This window comes from Labrus bergylta, chromosome 4 (assembly GCF_963930695.1).
Source record: "Labrus bergylta chromosome 4, fLabBer1.1, whole genome shotgun sequence".
Taxonomy (NCBI): Eukaryota; Metazoa; Chordata; class Actinopteri; order Labriformes; family Labridae; genus Labrus; species Labrus bergylta.
Window position 1 is genome coordinate 24,093,837 of NC_089198.1, and position 18,590 is coordinate 24,112,426.

The 18,590-nt window shown below is 40.2% G+C and overlaps 1 protein-coding gene across 2 annotated transcripts in view; it reads left to right on the plus strand.

Moving 5' to 3' along the window:
• Nucleotides 1-18,590, plus strand: part of obscnb (obscurin, cytoskeletal calmodulin and titin-interacting RhoGEF b) — a 56,765-nt gene that overhangs the window by 4,995 nt on the left and 33,180 nt on the right. For both annotated transcript variants that reach the window (XM_065954181.1, XM_065954182.1), the window contains exons 4-36: nt 108-368; nt 651-956; nt 1,045-1,311; nt 1,497-1,603; nt 2,170-2,338; nt 2,677-2,952; nt 3,022-3,303; nt 4,327-4,602; nt 4,696-4,971; nt 5,081-5,356; nt 6,755-7,036; nt 7,239-7,514; nt 7,601-7,873; nt 7,973-8,233; nt 8,345-8,614; nt 8,707-8,973; nt 9,107-9,373; nt 9,508-9,620; nt 9,701-9,854; nt 9,965-10,126; nt 10,723-10,827; nt 11,583-11,849; nt 13,170-13,439; nt 13,558-13,824; nt 13,977-14,243; nt 14,359-14,625; nt 14,727-14,996; nt 15,084-15,353; nt 15,545-15,811; nt 16,843-17,109; nt 17,263-17,529; nt 17,731-17,997; nt 18,196-18,462. In XM_065954181.1, the coding sequence (XP_065810253.1) occupies nt 108-368; nt 651-956; nt 1,045-1,311; nt 1,497-1,603; nt 2,170-2,338; nt 2,677-2,952; nt 3,022-3,303; nt 4,327-4,602; nt 4,696-4,971; nt 5,081-5,356; nt 6,755-7,036; nt 7,239-7,514; nt 7,601-7,873; nt 7,973-8,233; nt 8,345-8,614; nt 8,707-8,973; nt 9,107-9,373; nt 9,508-9,620; nt 9,701-9,854; nt 9,965-10,126; nt 10,723-10,827; nt 11,583-11,849; nt 13,170-13,439; nt 13,558-13,824; nt 13,977-14,243; nt 14,359-14,625; nt 14,727-14,996; nt 15,084-15,353; nt 15,545-15,811; nt 16,843-17,109; nt 17,263-17,529; nt 17,731-17,997; nt 18,196-18,462 (8,139 nt within the window). The remainder of the gene's footprint in view (nt 1-107; nt 369-650; nt 957-1,044; nt 1,312-1,496; nt 1,604-2,169; nt 2,339-2,676; nt 2,953-3,021; nt 3,304-4,326; nt 4,603-4,695; nt 4,972-5,080; nt 5,357-6,754; nt 7,037-7,238; nt 7,515-7,600; nt 7,874-7,972; nt 8,234-8,344; nt 8,615-8,706; nt 8,974-9,106; nt 9,374-9,507; nt 9,621-9,700; nt 9,855-9,964; nt 10,127-10,722; nt 10,828-11,582; nt 11,850-13,169; nt 13,440-13,557; nt 13,825-13,976; nt 14,244-14,358; nt 14,626-14,726; nt 14,997-15,083; nt 15,354-15,544; nt 15,812-16,842; nt 17,110-17,262; nt 17,530-17,730; nt 17,998-18,195; nt 18,463-18,590) is intronic.

Below are 18,590 nucleotides of genomic sequence, written 5' to 3' on the forward strand. Positions count from 1 at the left end.
AATGTTTTATTTTCTTTCTTGCCTGATTATTAATATGTGCAATTATTGCTTCGCTATCATTACAATACCATATTTAAGAGTATTTACTCATACTCTTATTATTCCAGGCAACATCACGAAGAAGCTTCCCCGAAGGACAGTGGTTCCCGTCAGTGATACAGTCATCTTCTGTGTGGAGCTTGAGCATCCCTGCAAGGACGCCTACTGGACCCGCAATGGCGAAAAGCTCAAGGAAGATTCACGAATTTCCATTGCCTGTGTGCTCAGACAGTACACACTAACCATTAGAGATTGCCAGGCAGATGACTCAGGAGAAGTGGCTTTTGTGGCTGGAGACTGCAAGACTTCCACTCGATTCTCTGTCACTGGTGAGGATAAAATATACAAATTGAAATCTGTTGATTGTCATTATGTCTAAAGAAGAAAAAGTGTCAAAGTGGACTTATTTCGTACCTGATCTGATCACTTATATGTGAGTTGCTTTTACCTCAGAGTTTCACAGAATGATGGTATTCATTATATGTTCACAACTGAAAAGAATGATCACCAACTATCATTTAAGTAAAAAGCAGATAGAAAAACTCAACTGTCTTTTTGTTCACTACAATCAATCAATACTCATCACATGATTATCACTCTGATTGCTCAAGCTGCAAGAAAGCATCCTCCCGATCCCCCAGTCGATGCCGTGGTGCAGAACAAGACTGACTCATCCATCACTCTTCAGTGGTCTCCTCCTGACAGTGACCGCCCTGTACCCATCAAGGGCTATATTGTGGAGAGGAGGAAGGTTGGCACTCAGACATGGCAGAGATGCAGTGTTGGAGAAAGCCTTGTTTCAACGGAGATCACCATCAGCAAGTTCACAGAAGAAGCAAGCTACCAATTCCGTATCTCTGCTATGAATGACTTTGGCCAGAGTGCTTACCTGGAGGTGCCTGGAAGCTTCTACTTGGGTAAGACTTTTTTCTTTGCACTCATGTGATGTTGCTGTAACACCCAAGTGGTCTTTTTCTCATGTCCGGTTTTCCTCATCACCTCCAGAACCCAGTGCTGAAGTCAGGAAAGGCTTGATGAACAGCACTGCAATCAATGCAGAGGAGTTCGCCATCTCCGTGGAGCTGTCCGCTGTTTGTTCTGGATTCTGGTCTCTAAACGGCCGTCTCCTGCGCAGCGGAGGCGACTACCTCATCACCAGGTCCAAAAACACACACACTCTGCTCATCCGTGTCGTGACCATGGAAATGAATGGAGCTGAAGTCAAGTTTGTGGGTGGAGGCTCGCAAAGCAGTTGCATCCTGTCTGTGAAAGGTATGCACTTGTAGTCAGTTAAAATCTCAACACAAAACACTCTCTAATCAATGGCACTATTGTAGCACATTTGCTTTTCTTTATTCAAATTTAAGGCCAGTAATTAATTGAGGTCTGTTGGTATTGACTGTGTTTTTGTGTGAGAAACAAATCAGTAATGCCTTCTTACCTGACATTTCTTTTAGCTCCTTCTGTTAGGTTCACTAACAAGTTAGCTCAGCTCGGGATGGTAACCTGCAGTGCCCAAGAAACTGCTCAACTGACTGCTGAGGTGTCGGATTATGATACACAGGTTTGTAAAGGGAACATACATAATCCTACTGTGTGCCAATTTCCCACAGATAGTTTTAATGTACCTTTAACTAAAAGTCTGTGACAGACTCCACACATGTATATAAAGTGTGTGAATATGTGCTTGGGTGAGCCTCTGGCAGTCCTGAGTGATTTCACTCCTGTTTCTAAAAAACAATTTATGCCATAGTAATATTTACAGACTTAATTTACAGATGATATTTTTTAGGTAATAAGAGCTGAAATTGATGTCCTGATTACTGGAAAGTTGTGCATGACATCCATTATAAATACTGCATTTACTACCTGCTTTCAGCAGCCTGTAAATGTTTCACTCTTAACTGTGCGTGGCTGTTAGCGCCGGTGTTTGTGAATTATATTGTTATAGCAGCATGATTCACTTGCACAGGTTTAGTGGGCACAAAAGCCATGCAATCTTTCTGGGAATCAGGCGCTCAGTATTTTCCAAATTTTCCAATCCATGTAATCATCAATCGGAGAAGTTATTATATAAGACCGATTTTTACCTCTAGCTTTTAATCCATCATGTTTATGTTTTTTCTCCAGGTGGTTTGGATGAAGAATGGGAGAGAGCTGAAAATGGGAAAGAAGTATGAATATCTGATTGTAGACCGTAAGAGGACTCTGATGGTGCACAATGTTACAGAGGAAGACGTGGGCATCTACGAGTGTGTTTTAGCTGATGACAAAATGTCCCTGCAACTTGCTCTTAAAGGTACACACAGTTGGATAGTAACACTTTTTTTCAGTGATATTAATTTGTCTTGCTGAGTGGAAGAAGTACTGCCCCAAGCACATGTAATACAGACAGTTTAACTCAGAGCATTTGTTATGTTACATGCTCTGATAGATTCTAGCATGTGAATGTGAGCCATCAAACAGACCAAACTTAAATATAAACCCCTTCAGAGGAATTTAAGTTAACGTCACCAATTTCATTGTGTTGCTGTAGCAAAGAAAAGGCACATATATATATTTTCTTCACGAAAACATAAATGTCAATTGACAAATCCTGAAAAAGTCTTCACTCAAGGACTTCTCTTTTTCTCTAAGACGAACCTGCCAAATTTCTGAACAAAGCCCGAGGTCCCATGGGATTGACATCTTCCCTTAAAGGAGATCTGGAGCTGAGCTGTGAGGTTTCTCCAGCCAGTGCTGCTGTTGTGTGGAGAAAGGATCAGGTGGAGATCACTGAGGACCAAAGAACTTGCATCGTCTCCAAAGGGACGCAAAGGAAACTCATCATCAAGGCAGCCAAGAAAAGTGATGAGGGACATTACTCCTGTGAGACAGCAGCCGATAAAGTCACATTCCAGGTCAAGATAAAAGGTGAGACTCACTGATGCTTTTGTTCAAAACTTGACCCACGACTAAACTTCTTCATCTTGCTTTTTCCAGAAACTCAAGCTGTAGCTGCCTTCTCAAACAAAGAGTCTGTCCAGAAGGAGGTGAAAGCAACTCTCTCCCAGAAAGCCACTCTGAGCTGCAACGTTTCGGATAGTAAGACAGAGGTGAAATGGTATAAAGACGGCAAGTTGTTGATATCCAGCAAGGTGATGTACTCAGAAACAAAAGGCAATACTCGTCAGCTGGTGATTGAAAAGGTGGACAAGAGCGATGCTGGAGAGTATACATGTGAAGCTGGAGGGGATAAGCTGGTCTTCAAGATAGTCGTGTCAGGTAGGACCGCAGGATTAATTACTAATCATGGATTTTAAAATCAGTTTTAAAAAGATTGTGTCCAACAGTGTGAAATGCATTTAACAAGAGTTAAGGATTTAGCACTGTCTGTTTGACGCTGCTTTTTGACACATTAGGGGAATGCAATCATAAATGTATAAAATGTATAAACTAGCTAGCACAGCTGAAAGAAAAACTGGTGCTCTACCAAACCTTTTCTGCATAAAACTTGGGCTCCGGAATTTCTGTTCCATGTGTGCAGTAAGTGGATATAATTAAGCTTTTTAGGTTATCTGGCTTATCAACCAAGGCTGTTGCATACTTAACCAAACATGCTGCACGAAAACTTCACAGTTCTGATGGTGTAGCTGCTGTATTGACACTACGCTGCTTCCTCTAACCAAAATGCACATTTAATTCAACAATAAAACAGCAAATATCCATCAGGTCATTACAGTCCACAGTAGACTGATTCTTTTGGCATTTGAAGCAAACAGTTCAATGACTCTCGTGTTGGTGAGAGTTACGTTTGCGCTCACTGTGTGTCTTATGCTCTGCAAATCCGATGCATAATGCCACAGGGGAGGGGCTGCATTTATCATCACAGCAGTCAATCATCACATTTTCTTGAACACATATCAGCATGATAATAACAAGCTGAAACTGCAGAATGCAGGGTATTTTAATGTTTGTGTTTGCCCCACGTCCCATCTGTTCACATGGAGGAGGTGGAGTTTATCTTTGGGCTTCACTTTGAGGTAGTTGTGTGTTGTCCATCTTCTTATACAGTCTATGGTTTCTTAGCATTTAGCCACAAAAGGATCTTTTGAGTTCCACCATGAAGTTTCAATATTAAATTCTAAATCTCAGGATAAAGTTTGTCCGGGAGAGTAAATAATCGCTTTTTTTGATAAAGTTACCCTGAAGAATGTGTACATTAGATGTCTCCAACAAGTTTCAGCGATCAGTCTTTATCTATAGATCTCATAAAAGCACTGTATTTCCTATGAATGTTACCTACAGAGGCCCAGTCAGCTTTCTCTAACAAGGAGTCTGTCCAGAAAGAGGTGAAAGCCACCCTCTCCCAGAAAGCCATGATGAGCTGTGAGGTAGCTGATGCGAAGACAGAGGTAAAATGGTACAAGGACGGCAAGCTGCTTACTTCAAGTAAGACCATCCATACTGAGTCTCAAGGCAAGAGTCGCCAACTTGTGATTGGCAGCGTAGAGAAGAAAGATGCTGGAGAGTACATCTGTGAGGCGGGAACTGAGAAGCTCGCTTTTAGGATGAATGTTACGGGTAAGAGAGAGGGATTTTTTTTTTTTACTTTTTCAGTTATGTGCTCTGAAAAAATATAAACTGATTTTTTCCCTGTCATGCCTGCTCCATTAGAGGCCCAGTCTGCCTTCTCTAACAAGGAATCAGTACAGAAGGAGGTGAAAGCCACTCTCTCCAAGAATGCCACCCTGAGCTGTGAGGTAGCTGATACCAAGACAGAGGTGAAATGGTACAAGGATGGCAAACTGCTCACTACCAGTAAGACAATCCATACTGAGACCAAAGGCAAGAGTCGCCAACTGGTGTTTGACAGCGTGGAGAAGAAAGATGCTGGAGAGTACATCTGTGAGGCTGGGACCGAGAAGCTTGCTTTCAAGATGAATTTGACAGGTAAAATGGAAGGGATTTCTTTAAAATGATATCACTTGACTTGTTAGGTGCTTGCTAATAAGAGTTAAAATAGTATCTGATGTAATCCATGTCATGTCTGATCCATCAGAAATCCAGTCAGCGTTCTTCAACAAGGAATCAGTACGGAGGGATGTGAAAGCCACCCTGTCCCAGAAAGCCTCTCTGAGCTGTGAGGTAGCTAATACCAAGACAGAGGTGAAATGGTACAAGGACGGCAAGCTGCTGACCACCAGTAAGACAATCCATACTGAGTCCAAAGGCAAGAGTCGTGAGCTGGTGATCGACAGTGTGGAGAAGAAGGATGCTGGAGAGTACATCTGTGAAACCGGGACTGAGAAGCTGGTCTTTAAAATTCAAGTGGAAGGTCAGAAAAATTAAAAAAATTCAAACTTATTATTTTTTAGGTAGTATTTTGTACAAAATAAAGCCTTGATGATTTTTATGTTAAGTTTGTGTTTAATTAAATTTCAATCTTTAACATGAAGCCTGTCAATTAAGGTAAAAACTGTATTTAACTTCCATGTCATTATACAACAATGTATTTCAATTACTTTTCTATAATGAGATATGAAAGAGTATTATGAAACTGGTTGATACTTTGTGTTTTGTGCTTGTATTTATTTACCTCTAATTTGTGACTGCAGTGTTGGTTGCTCCAGATATGAAAATTTAGCATGTAATTCTTAAACACCTCTGGTCCAACGTTGGTTTAGATTCCCTTGATGCCGTAGGATGATAATTAAAATTGTAAAAATAATTTGTTTCTTTTATAGTATGGACTTCTGCACTTTGTGGATTGATTACTTGTTGCAGTTGTAAGCTGAGGCAGCTCTGGTGTCTTGTGGTTCTGTTGTTGGTCAGTTTCTGGTCAGGGTTTTGTCTTTTTTTTGCTGACTGAATTATTTTTAATGTGTAAGGGGACTCTTTGGCAACATCCAATTTCCAAATAGCTTTTTCTTTGCAAATTCAAAGAGAAATGTCCTAAATTTGACCTGCTCTGTTAGAGCTTCTTTGGTTGCATTTGTCCAAAGGCTTGTTTGAGCTATGGGGTCATTTTTTGTCTGGATGTAATTCTTTACAGCACCTTCTACAGACATCCAGGCTAAATCCACTTTCCTCGACAAAGAGACTGTCCAAAAGGAAGTGAAAGCAACCCTCTCCCAGAAAGCCACAATAAGCTGTGAGGTAGCTGATATCAGGGCAGATGTAAAATGGTACAAGGATGGCAAACTGCTGAATCCTAGCAGAGCAGTTCGCATGGAATCGAAGGGCAAGATACGTCAGCTGGTGATTGACAGTGTCGAGAAGAAAGATGCTGGAGAATACTTCTGTGAAGTTGGATCTGAAAAAATGTCATTTAAAGTACAGGTGACAGGTATGAGGAGTCAAATGGAAGATTGTGGTATTTGTAATTATTTTTCTGAAGTTTAAATGTCTGTCTGCTTGTCACTGAATTACAGCTGAAGCGAAATAACAACGACAGCTTCAGTTGAGGGTTTTTATTTTGGTATTTGTATTTTGTTGGGTGTTGTGCAGTTGCTCTTTAATGTGGCTACAGAATATACAGTTGTAGTTTACTGGTCCTGGCTGCACATTTGTCCAATCTATTTAAACAATGTTGATGTTTTAATTCTATTAGCTATACTTCCTGTTTATATTTTGGCACGTGTCTCATTAAAACAAGAGCTGATCAATGTTTTAATGAGTTGTATTAATATGAAGGTGGTCAACGCCATAAGGTTCTCCATGATCACTTTTGCAGAAAGCCAAGCCAAGTCAGCCCTATCTAACAAGGAATCGGTACAGAAGGAGGTGGAAGCCACACTCTCAAAGAAAGCCACTCTTAGCTGGGAGGTCTCTGATTCCAAAGCAGAGGTGAAATGGTACAAGGATGGAAAGCTTCTCACGACTAGTAAGACAGTCCATGCAGAGGCGAAAGGCAAGAGTCGTGAGCTGGTTATTGACAGCGTAGAGAAGAATGATGCTGGAGAGTACATCTGTGAGGCTGGGGTCGAGCAGTTGGCTTTTAAGATTCAGGTGGCAGGTAGGAGGGAAAGGATTTTAGCTTGTTTTTCTCTAATGTATAACAGATTCTGTTTTATGTTATTTTTAGCATTATGTGTTTCTTCCTATGGTGTTTCTGTTGTTTTCATTCAAACGTTTAGTCTCTTTAATCAGGCTGAGATGTTTTTGGTTGACTGATATGCTTTCATTTGTTTATATCAAATTTTTAATTTCCTACGCAGAAGCCCCAGCAGGCTTCTCCAACAAAGAGTCCGTCCAGAAGGAAGTGAAAGCCACTCTCTCCCAGAAAGCCACTCTGAGCTGTGAGGTTTCTGATTCCAAGATGGAGGTGAAGTGGTTCAAGGATGGCAAACTGCTGACTTCTAGCAAAGCGGTCCACATGGAATCAAAGGGCAAGACTCGTGAATTGATCATAGAAAAAGTGGAGAAAAAAGATACTGGAGAGTACACATGTGAGGCTGGCTCTGAGAAGCTTGCATTCAAGCTGCAGATAACAGGTAAAGCATGTTTTCAAGGTATTTATAATTGCTTAAAATTGAGAATTATCTGCACAACATACTGGAAAACTTTTATACCATTTCAGATGCAGCTGTCAAGTTCCAGAAGAAACATGTCAAGGACACATGTGTTGTCCAAGCATGTGAGAACATAGTTTTGACCACTGAGCTGACGTCAGAGAGTGGCAGTGTGAAGTGGTTTAGAGATGGTGTAGAGCTCAAGGAGGACAGCAAGTATGAAATGAAAAAAGAAGGCCTTTCTCGTACCCTGGTAGTGAAATCCACAGAATCCAGGGACAGTGGATCATATTCCTGTCAAACTGCTGATGACAAACTGGAGTTTAAAGTTCAAGTTAAAGGCAAGTCATAGAAATGACTCTAACATTTCTAAATGCTTTGTACACCCTATCAGATGCCAGATTTTGTTTTGATCTGCCATGTTTTCATTTCAAATGCAGCTTTGAAGTTTGTCGTCCAAATGAAACCTGCTGCAGTGGAGTTGGGCGGTACACTTAGCCTTGTGTGTGAACTGAATCAAGCGTCGGGGGATGTTGTCTGGCGGTGTGATGGTCGTGAGATTAAACCTGGAGGCAGGCACTGTATCAGGACAGATGGCGCTAAGAGGGTTCTCACTGTGACTGGCATGACCAAAGAAGATGAAGGAGAATATTGCTGTGAATGCAGAAGTGACAAAACCTCCGCAAAAATCACCTCAAAGGGTAATTGATCATTTAATGTAACTAAAGAAATCAAAGTTTTAGGGTATAAAACTTAGGGTAAAATCCTTTTCATTTAGCCTACTTCAATTTGGTGTGACTTTTTTCTTCCAGCACCCAGAGTTGTGAGGCTCACCAACAAATTGAACAATGTGGCTGCAATGGAGGGAAAGGATGCCATCTTCAAGTGTGCAGTCAACCCGGCTGATGTCAACGTTAAATGGTTCCACAACAGTTTACCTGTCACTGCTGGGCCAAAGTATAAGATTGAGCAAGGTGGGGGCAGTCACTCACTCACCGTCACCTCTGTTACCCCAAAAGATGCTGGAGCGATAAGCGTCGATGCAGAGGGCAAAATCTGCCAAGCTACTCTACAAGTGCAACGTAAGAATTGATTTTCTCTTGAAACTTTTGTCTTAATTTTGTTGAATTGAATTTTGTCATGACCTTTTTTGTATTTCTTGTGTCAAAATTAGATGAGCCTGTGACCTTTAAGAAAAAGCTAGAAAACCTGACAGTGGAGGAGCAGAGTGAAGTCAAATTGGAGGTGGAGCTCAGTAAGCCGTCAGATGAAGTGAGGTGGATGAAGAATAGCGTAGTAGTGCAGCCTGCAGGAAACATGGAGATTCGCGTGAATGGAGCTAAGCAGGCTCTGGTCTTTAAGAGTGTGACTCATGCTGACCGAGGCATCTACTCCTGTGAAACCCTGGATGACAAAACCCAGGCCAAACTCAGTGTGGAAAGTAAGTAATCCACAATTTCATTTTTTTTATAAAAGATACAATTCACAGCATTTTCCAAAATTGGATTGGGTATACATTGCAAGTTAAAAGTTGGGAACCATTGCAACACAAATATTTATTTCTCCTTATCTAGTGAAGAAGATCAAGGTCATCAAAGGCCTAACAGACACCAAGGCACATGAAACAGAGACTGTAACTCTGGAGGTAGAACTCAACCAGGCCGATGTTGAAGGCTCCTGGACTAGGGATGGGGCCAAGTTAAAGTCAGGGGGAAACTGCCGAATCACAGCTCTAGGAAAGAAGCATGCCTTGACATTTTCCAATCTCAAGAAGGAGGATGCAGGAACTATTGTCTTCCAAGCTGAAGGAGTGCATATTTCAAGCAAATTGTTGGTCACAGGTAAGGGCTGTGTCTTGTTTGTAAATTAGGCACCTTGTTAGGCATTAGGCAGACCTCACCTATATTTTTGTACAGCAACATAACAAGAAGATTCAGTTTAGTACAATTTGAACCAACATGTGCTATTTCTCCAGAACCCCCGGCTATGATTTCAAACCCCATAACCGACGTCAGTGTTCCTGAGAAGGAGAAGGTTACTTTTGAATGTGAAGTGTCTAGAACAAATGCAGATGTTAAATGGTTCAAGGTAAGAACTCATTTTATAACTAAATAATAGCTATGCTAATGTTACTGAATATAATATTTTGAAAAATTCTTGATATGCAGAACGATGTGGAACTCAAACTAGGGAAAAACATTGGCATCCATTCCTTGGGCCGAAAGCGTTCTCTGGTCATTAACAAATGCACCCCTGAAGATGCAGGCACCTACATCTGTCGCACCAGTGATGACAACACCTCTGCCAAACTCACCGTTCATGGTAGTGCTAAGTTAAATCATGAAGCCCAAAAATCAATCATGTATTATTTACTGTAAAGTATACCAAATTCAATTAAATACAAACATCTTTAAATATCTTTCCCCCTGCAGCTAGAGATGTTAAGATTGTTAAGAAGCTGGAGGATGTGGAGGTGATGGAGAAGGAGAGTGCTGCTTTTGTCTGTGAAATCTCACATGATGAAGTAGAATGCCAGTGGTACAAAGGAAGTGCTAAACTCAAAGTTGGCGACAACATCAAGATGAGACAAGAGGGTAAAGTCTTGAGAAATAATAAAACCTGTGTGATTTACTTACTTTATTTCCATGAGATGTTTCAGGATTCACCTGAATAATGACATTTTGTCTGGAGCTCGACCAACTAATTGGCCAGCCGATAATATCGGCCGATATTAGCATATCAAGGGACTATCGTGTCAGCTAATTTTATAGCGGACATGGGCCGATATTACTTGATTTATTTACCAGTCAAATAGCATTTTGTTTGAGTTTTATTGTATTAAACTAGCAGAGGGTGCTATTTGGATTACAATAAGCATAATCACCCTCCAGAATGTTAAGCGGTGATGTAAGTACATGTGCAGTTACTTTCCAGTTGAGTGACCATCTTGTCTTTCTTTTACTGTATATCTTTTCCACAAGTGTTTGACAACTGCATTTGAAGGATAAACACAATAAATGTGTATAGCTATATTTATCTATCTCTAAAGATCGAACATAGACCAAAGAAAGATATCGGCTAATTTATCGGTATCTGATTTTTTTCTTTATAATATCGATATCAGCCCATAAAATAACAAATTGGTCGGGTCCTAATTTTGTCACTAAAAGCTGTATTTCATTCCCAATAGGCAGAACCTATGTACTGCTGTTTAGGTCCGTAACCCCAGAAGATATTGGTGAGATAAAGTTCACAGCTGAAAAGACCTCTTCAACAGCTAAACTAAAAGTGAAAGGTAAACAATGACATGCTGCTACTGTGCATATATTGTTGCATGCATAAGCTAACCTTTATGTTACAATGTTAAGATGTGGTTGCAAATGGATTATTTCCAACTGCTGTGACAAAAGCTGTCAGAGGAATCAAAATGAGTATATAGCTCTATATATATAAAGAGCTGAATGAGATCATTCTGACACTTTTGATGTGATGGGAAATCCAGTTGCAACTTGCATCTGCATTGTTGTGCCTCATTGAGGCCTGATGGCAAAGGGAACACCACAAGCCTGGGTTAAGAATTATTACAGGAGGTCAAAGCTATTTCAGAATGGGTAAAAAAAAAGTCTAAATTTTGTTCTAGGTACAATCTCTGTGACAGATTACTTTGCTATCAGTTGACCATTAGCTGCTCTAAGTTGCGCCAACATGCTCTTGTTTTTTCTTGTTCCTGTGTCAATGCCTAGCTGTTTGCAATCCGACGGCAACTCATATTCTAACAGGCATGACAGTTACTCCTATTTAAATACGTTTCTTTTCAAAATAATTGCTATCTGCTGTAGCTTTTGCAAAAAAAAAAAAAAAATGCTCTAATTTATGCTGCATCAAAAGCAGTTATTCTCTGTTGCATATTTCTACTATTTACTTTGGCCATATATTTTTTTATTACAGACATTGTCTATTATTATTGCATTGAGGCAAGGGCTTTGGCAAGGCCTCAGTGTTACCTGATACATGCTAGTTTTCATTGATTCGGTGTTATTGTCACTGTAGAGCTGCCTGTCAAGTTTGTGAAGAAACTCAGGGATAAGATAGCGATGTTTAAGCATCGTGGTCATCTTGAATGCCAAGTGTCACGAGCCAATGCAAAGGTGAAGTGGTACAAGAACAAGACTGAGATCAAACACGGCAAGAAGTACGAGATCAAGAGTGAAGATGTGTACCGAAAACTCACCATTAACGATGTGGATTCCGGGGATGAAGATACGTATACCTGTGACGCCACTGATGACAAGACATCCTGTAAACTACTTGTGGAAGGTAACATCATGAAAGATGACAAAGGTTGAGTTCAAAAATAGTGTGAGGTTTAGCATTGTAGGATGGTTCACTGATATGACCGAGTAGATTGCATTCTCCAAAATGTACACAAAACAAGCCATCAGACTCATAGTCAATGAGGTATCTGTCTATGAATCTATATATGTCTGTCTGTCTACTTTATCTATTTACCTGATGACATCTTTCTATCTGTCTGAACTAATTAAGTAGTATACTAATGGGAAGTAAAGGAAATTATGTTGACCTATTTTTGGGCCATATTTGGCCTTTCAATTAATTTACTAATTGATATGTCAGATTATTAAAGAAAAGTGTGTTTCAGTCAACACAGTGATTTGACCTTTTTACTAAAGACATTTGGACTTGTCACACTAGAAAAGTACAGACGTACATAATAAAAGTAGTAATAGCTGAAATGTATTAAACTGCTCTGGTTTCACAGTCCAGACATTGTGTAAGCTAGCTTTCACTGTCACATTGTCAGTGTTTATTTTATTTGTGACAAGTGTGATTTTATGACTTTGACAAGTCAAAGTGAGTTATGTATTCCTTCCCGAACATTTCCATTCAGCCAAAGCAGATTATAATACAAAGGCTTTAGGATAGCACAATAACATAATTGTTGTTGCAATGGATTTACGTCTTTAATGTGCTCTGCATGTACAGCAATTGTGTTATATTTGTCTTTATGATTTGTGTGATGCGTTTCTTTTTACCTATTTAAAACAGTTCTATAATGTTAAACTACATTTTTCATTATAGTGGGCAATGGTATTAGTAGCACCCAACATTGCGAAGTAACTCCTGAATTATCTGTGTTGCTGTTTGTCTGGCTGATAAGTCAAAAACAATGTAGTAAGTTCATTATATAGAAAACTGGCTCAACCATGACTGCATCAGAGTGCTTACAATTTTGTCTTTCAATTGTAATATGTCCGGACCAGGCAGTCAATATGTTGGTTAGTTTAAATATCCCAAATAACAAATCTAGGTGATCTGTATATAGATGTTCATATTAGGTGATCATTATCGGTAATTAGATACCCAGGCTCAAATGGGCATACTTTTACGCATGAACATTTCTAAAGAATAATGTAGTTTTCTAAAATAAGTTTCCAATTGCTTTTAATGACACAATTCAAAGGGGCTTAATTAGGTCTTATTCATATTCAGAAAGATCAGAAAGTATTAGAGGTCAACATTTTAAAGGTCTTTTATTGAAAAACAATGTTTTCATTATTTTATGGAATCACATCAGTGACTTCTCACTAACCCATTCCCTCTTCATAACCCTTCCAGAGCAGTCCATCAGCATTATAAGGGAGCTTAGTTCTGTAGAAGTGACAGAACCATTTGCAGCTGTTTTCGAAGTTGAGATCAGTATGGAACTGGTAAAACCTCCAATATGGACTCTGAACGGAGTCCCGTTAAAGGAGAGCGTTGATGTTGAAATGGAGAAGGAGGGGACTTTGCATCGTCTCACTTTGAAAAAGACCAAAGCATCAATGACAGGAACGGTGCAGTTTACAGCTGGGAAGAGCAAATCCTCAGCCCAGCTCACGGTCAAAGGTACAAGTGTTTAACCGCATTAATACAACAGTTGTCTACAATAATGATTCTACCGTGATGATGTGTTAGCATCTGCATTCTATTGAGTGAGTCTAATCACACACTTTGACACATTTAGAGCGTCCATTGGAGATTGCAGAGCCCATCAAGGATGTGAAGGCGAAGGAGAAAAGTTCAGCCATACTCTCCTGCAAGTTCTCTGCCTCACCCAAAGAGGTTAGGTGGTTCAAAGACCAGGTACCTCTGGCATCATCAGATAAGTATAACATGAAGCAAGATGCTACAAGGGCCCAACTTACCATTCAAAGGCTGACTGAGGAAGACAGTGGACAGTACAGCTGTCAGTCTGGACCTGCTGAGAGCAAAGGCACACTCACTGTCGAAGGTACAATGTGGACCTTTAAATAACATACAAAAAGAAAAGTGCACATTTTATAAAAAAAAAAAATAATGAAAATAACATTGAGAGGCTGTAAAAAAAAAGAAAGAAAGCAAAAGTGGTCTTCAGACTAGAATGTTCTTGTTTCTTTTGTGCAGTGCGTGAAATCAAGATCAGCAAACACTTGGCTGACACAGAGGTTGATGAAGACAGTGATGCAGTGTTCACATGTGAGATAAACTATGCAGACGAAGAGGTACAGTGGCTTCTGAATGACAAGGTGCTCTTTACTAATGAAGTGAACACTATCAGTCATGATGGGAAGGTTCACAAACTCACCCTGAAGAACTTGGCGCCTCAGGACGGTGGAACAATCACCTTCCAAGTCCGTAAGGTTAAAGAATCAGTGACACTTAAAGTTAAAGGTAAGGACTTTGATGCACTACTTTTACAATATTGGCACTGGCTGTGAAAATCCGATCCTTACAGTGACAAGAGGAAATATCCTTCAGCGTTTCTTTACCGTATTTTCCCCTCCAGAGAAGCGTGCCATGTTCCTCAAGTCTCTAGATGATGTCATTGGAGAGGAGAAAGGCATGATAACTCTGGCATGTGAGGCGTCCAAGCCCAGGGTCTCACCCACATGGAGAAAAGAAGGTAAAGTCTTGAAGGCTGGACCAAAATATGAGCTGCTTCACACAGGCAAGTCTTTGGGACTGATCATCAAGGATGTCACCAAAGAAGACGCTGGGGAGTATACCTGTGATCTTGGAACTGAGGTTTCTAAATCAAAGGTCACTGTTAGAGGTTGGTACTGTTGTCTAAAACACAAACTTCTCAATGATTTTCGCCTCACAACAATGATATTGTGTGGCATCACCAACTTTTACTCTCTATCCCACATTTAGAGATTGGCATTGGAATAACCAAATGGCTGAAGTCTGCTGAGGTGAATGAGGGAGAGGCCTGTAGCTTTGAGTGCATCTTATCTCGTGAAAGCACTGATGAGTGTTCCTGGACTCTTAATGGCAAAACTATTAAAAATGGCGATCGCTTCAAAATCACAAGCAAAGGACGCAAGTACATGCTGACCATAAAGGATGTTACTGCTGCTGATGCCGGAGAGGTGGCCTTCAACCTTAAAGACCTGAGCTCCAAAACAACATTAACAGTTGAAAGTCAGTTAAATGTATATTTTTTAAGAAGGCTAAACAAAGTCACAAAGATATTACTGTACTTAAATAAGGTGTCTTTCTTTGTTGCAGGCAAAGCCTCATCGGTGTCCAGAGCACTGCAAAATGTGAGTGCTGTTCAAGAGGAGGATGCAGTGTTTGTCTGTGAGGTAACACAGGCTAGTTCCACTGTAAAGTGGTCCAAGGAAGGCAAAGCCATCAAAAAGAGCCAGAAGTATGAGATAAGCCAAGAGGACAAGGTCATGAAACTGATCATCCATAGTGTCTCTGCTCAAGACTCTGGAGAGTACAGTTGTGAAGTAGTTGGAGGGGCAACCACTAAAGCCAAACTTGAAATCAAGGGTAAGACTTAAGAGACTGTATTTACCTTATTCCATTTAATTAGACTTTAATCATTGACTGTGTCTGAGCCTACAAGCCTTTAGTGTATTTTAATTAAATATATTGACAGTGAACTATGTATGAAACAAACAATCCATTAATCTTACAGTTTCATCCAATACTAAAAGCTACTGGTCATTTTCCTTTTACAGAGCCAAGCCACAAGTTCACTAAGGTGCTGAAGGACAGCCAAGCAGAGGAGAAGAGCTGTGTGACCTTGCAATGCGAAACTGCACAAACTCCATCCACTGTGGTATGGCTGAAAGGTCACACAGAGCTCAAGGCTGGAGGTCGATATGAGATGTCCCAGAAAGAGGGCGTCTTAACACTCACCATCAAACATCTGGAGGAGAAAGACACTGATATCTACACATGTGACGTGGGCACTGCCAAGAGCATGGCAAAGCTGACAGTCAATGGTAAGAACTGAAGTAAGCATGTGTTCAAGTGTAGGGTAAGTATTTGTGTTGCAGAGACTTAGACCCTATGCATTATATTAAACATTTTTGAAAATGAAATGTTCCAAAAGTCTTAAGAGACAAAGAAGTTACCATGGTAAGTAATTCTTAATCACCTTGTGCTGAATTTTCTCATTTAAATAATTGTATACATGAGACTTAGTTGACATGATGCATTTAATTGAATATTTTGAAGGACTAACAGGACACTCTTTGCAAGGTTTTTGAATTATATGAGATGAATGTTGTGTTGATCTCCATCATAGATTGGCTTGGTTTTGCTTTCTTCGTGAGTTCTTGGTTTTTAGGGAGGAACAAAGTTTGTATGAATTGTTTGAAGGTGAATCTGTATAGTTTTTGAGGTTTTGCTGTTAGTCCTCTGGAGCCTATGTGCTGTGGTGCTTAGATCAAACCCTGCTGCATCAATTATGGATATTTACGTAATTCTAATCTAATCTCCTGCATTTTCCAAGTTAAAATTAGTTTTTGCTAGTTTGTTTTGTGAGTGACTCTAAAATGTACTTTGCCAGTTTGAGCCATTTTTTATCCTCTGTCACAGGTTTGTGTTGTGTGATTGAGAAACTGTCTGCACAGCCACACATGTGAACAGCCTCTGTCAGCATGTGCTAGTATCTCTTTAACTGTCCAAATGTATTGTTTTGACAAGATCAGTGTGCTGCATTAAGACTTTTGTGTTGTTGGAACTTATCCTTTGTGCATTTGGAAAATGATTGCATTTTACATTATTGTAATGCCAATGTTTTGTTGTTTGATAAACTGCACTGTTGTAGAAAATTCTGTATCAAAAGCAACATCGGTCCAATTATGAATTGAAGCACCACTGCTACTGCCTTTCAAAAGTTACTGTGGCTGATGGAAGAACTACAACTCATTTATCATCCTCGTCACTACTCACTTTTCATTCTCCATCACTACCCAGAAAATACAACTTTCTGTTTTGTATAATCAAGACATTGTTATTTTAATTTTAGCCCTGCCGGCCAGTTTTATTGAAAACCTCAAGAACCAGGAGAAAAAAGAAGGGGAGTCTGTGACTCTTTGCTGCAAGATATCTAAACCGTCCTCCAACATTCAGTGGAAGAAAGGCTCTGAAATTCTTACAGCTGGAGAGAAGTATAGGATAAAGCAGAGAGAGTCCTCCTGTGAGCTTCAGATGAAGAACTTGAAGGTCGACGATGGTGGGGAATATTTTTGCATTTGTGGCGACCAGAAAACATCTGCAACTTTGAAAGTCAATGGTATGGATTTTTTTTCAGCAAAGTTTTAATTCTAAATGTCACATTTCCCTAGAGGAGTTTCACTATTTTTGCTTTAAATTTGTTTTATTTTAACTTTTGTAAAACTCTTAACCACACTTGAAATTTGCAAGTAATGACAACTTGGTTGTACAGCGCTACCGCCAACTTTCATACGGAAACTGGAGAGCCAGGACGCTGAAGAGGGAGCCAGCATTACTCTGCGTTGTGACATCTCTAAACCTGGTGTCCCTGTGGAGTGGAAGAAGGGAACAGAGGTACTGAGGTCTGGAGAAAAACACCAGATAAAGCAGAAGGAATCTGCGAATGAACTCCTGATCAGCAAAGTGGTGCCAGACGACAGTGGAGACTACAGCTGTGTGTGTGGAGACCAAGAGACCACAGCTAGCCTTAAAGTCAAGGGTAGGAGGAAGATTTTCAGAGTCTGAGGATTTGTTAAGCAGCATTTTGTTTACTCGAACCTAGACACGTTTGTTTTGGAGTTTGCATGTCATAGATTTCCAAACATCAGTGTTTGTCTTCTGCTTACAGTATTGAATGTTAAAAAGTTTTTGTATTTGTTAATGCACGCCCCTGAATGCTAACCAACCAATAAATGCTCAGCCCAACCAGTGACCTTCAAACAGAAGCTGGAGAGTCAGGAGGCTGAGGAGGGAGCCAGCATTACTCTGCGTTGTGAGCTCTCTAAACCTGGAGTCTCTGTGGAGTGGAAGAAGGGCACACAGGTCCTGAAGTCTGGAGAAAAATATCAGATGAAGCAACAGGCCTCTATGAATGAACTCCTGATCAGCAAAGCGGTGCCAGACGACAGTGGAGACTACAGCTGTGTTTATGGAGACCAGAAGACTACAGCTAGCCTTAAAGTCAAGGGTAGGAGGAATTACAAAGAGTCAATTTGAGAAATTGTAAAGCCACTTTTTGTTTGTACAAAATCGGGACGCGTTTGTTTTAATGTCTGCATGTCTTAAAGCAAATGATCAGAGAATGTCTTCTGAGTTCAGTGCTTTTTTTGTGTGTGTTGTATGGTATGGCATGTTACTGTATGCTAAACAAAATGCAAATCCTCAGCCCAACCAGTGACCTTCAAACAGAAGCTGGAGAGTCAGGAGGCTGAAGAGGGAGCCAGCATTAAGCTGCGTTGTGAGCTCTCTAAACCTGGAGTCTCCGTGGAGTGGAAGAAGGGGACACAGGTCCTGAAAGCTGGAGGGAAATATCAGATGAAGCAACAGGCCTCTGTGAATGAACTCCTGATCAGCAAAGTGGTGCCAGACGACAGTGGAGACTACAGCTGTGTTTATGGAGACCAGAAGACTACAGCTAGCCTTAAAGTCAAGGGTAGGAAGAAGAATTATTTGAAGATTTTGTTATTTGAAGATTTTTTTTTTAAAGGATTTTCATATACATAATTACACTATGTTTTTTTTAGGAGGCAGGATGTCATCATTCAGTTATTTATCTTGTCT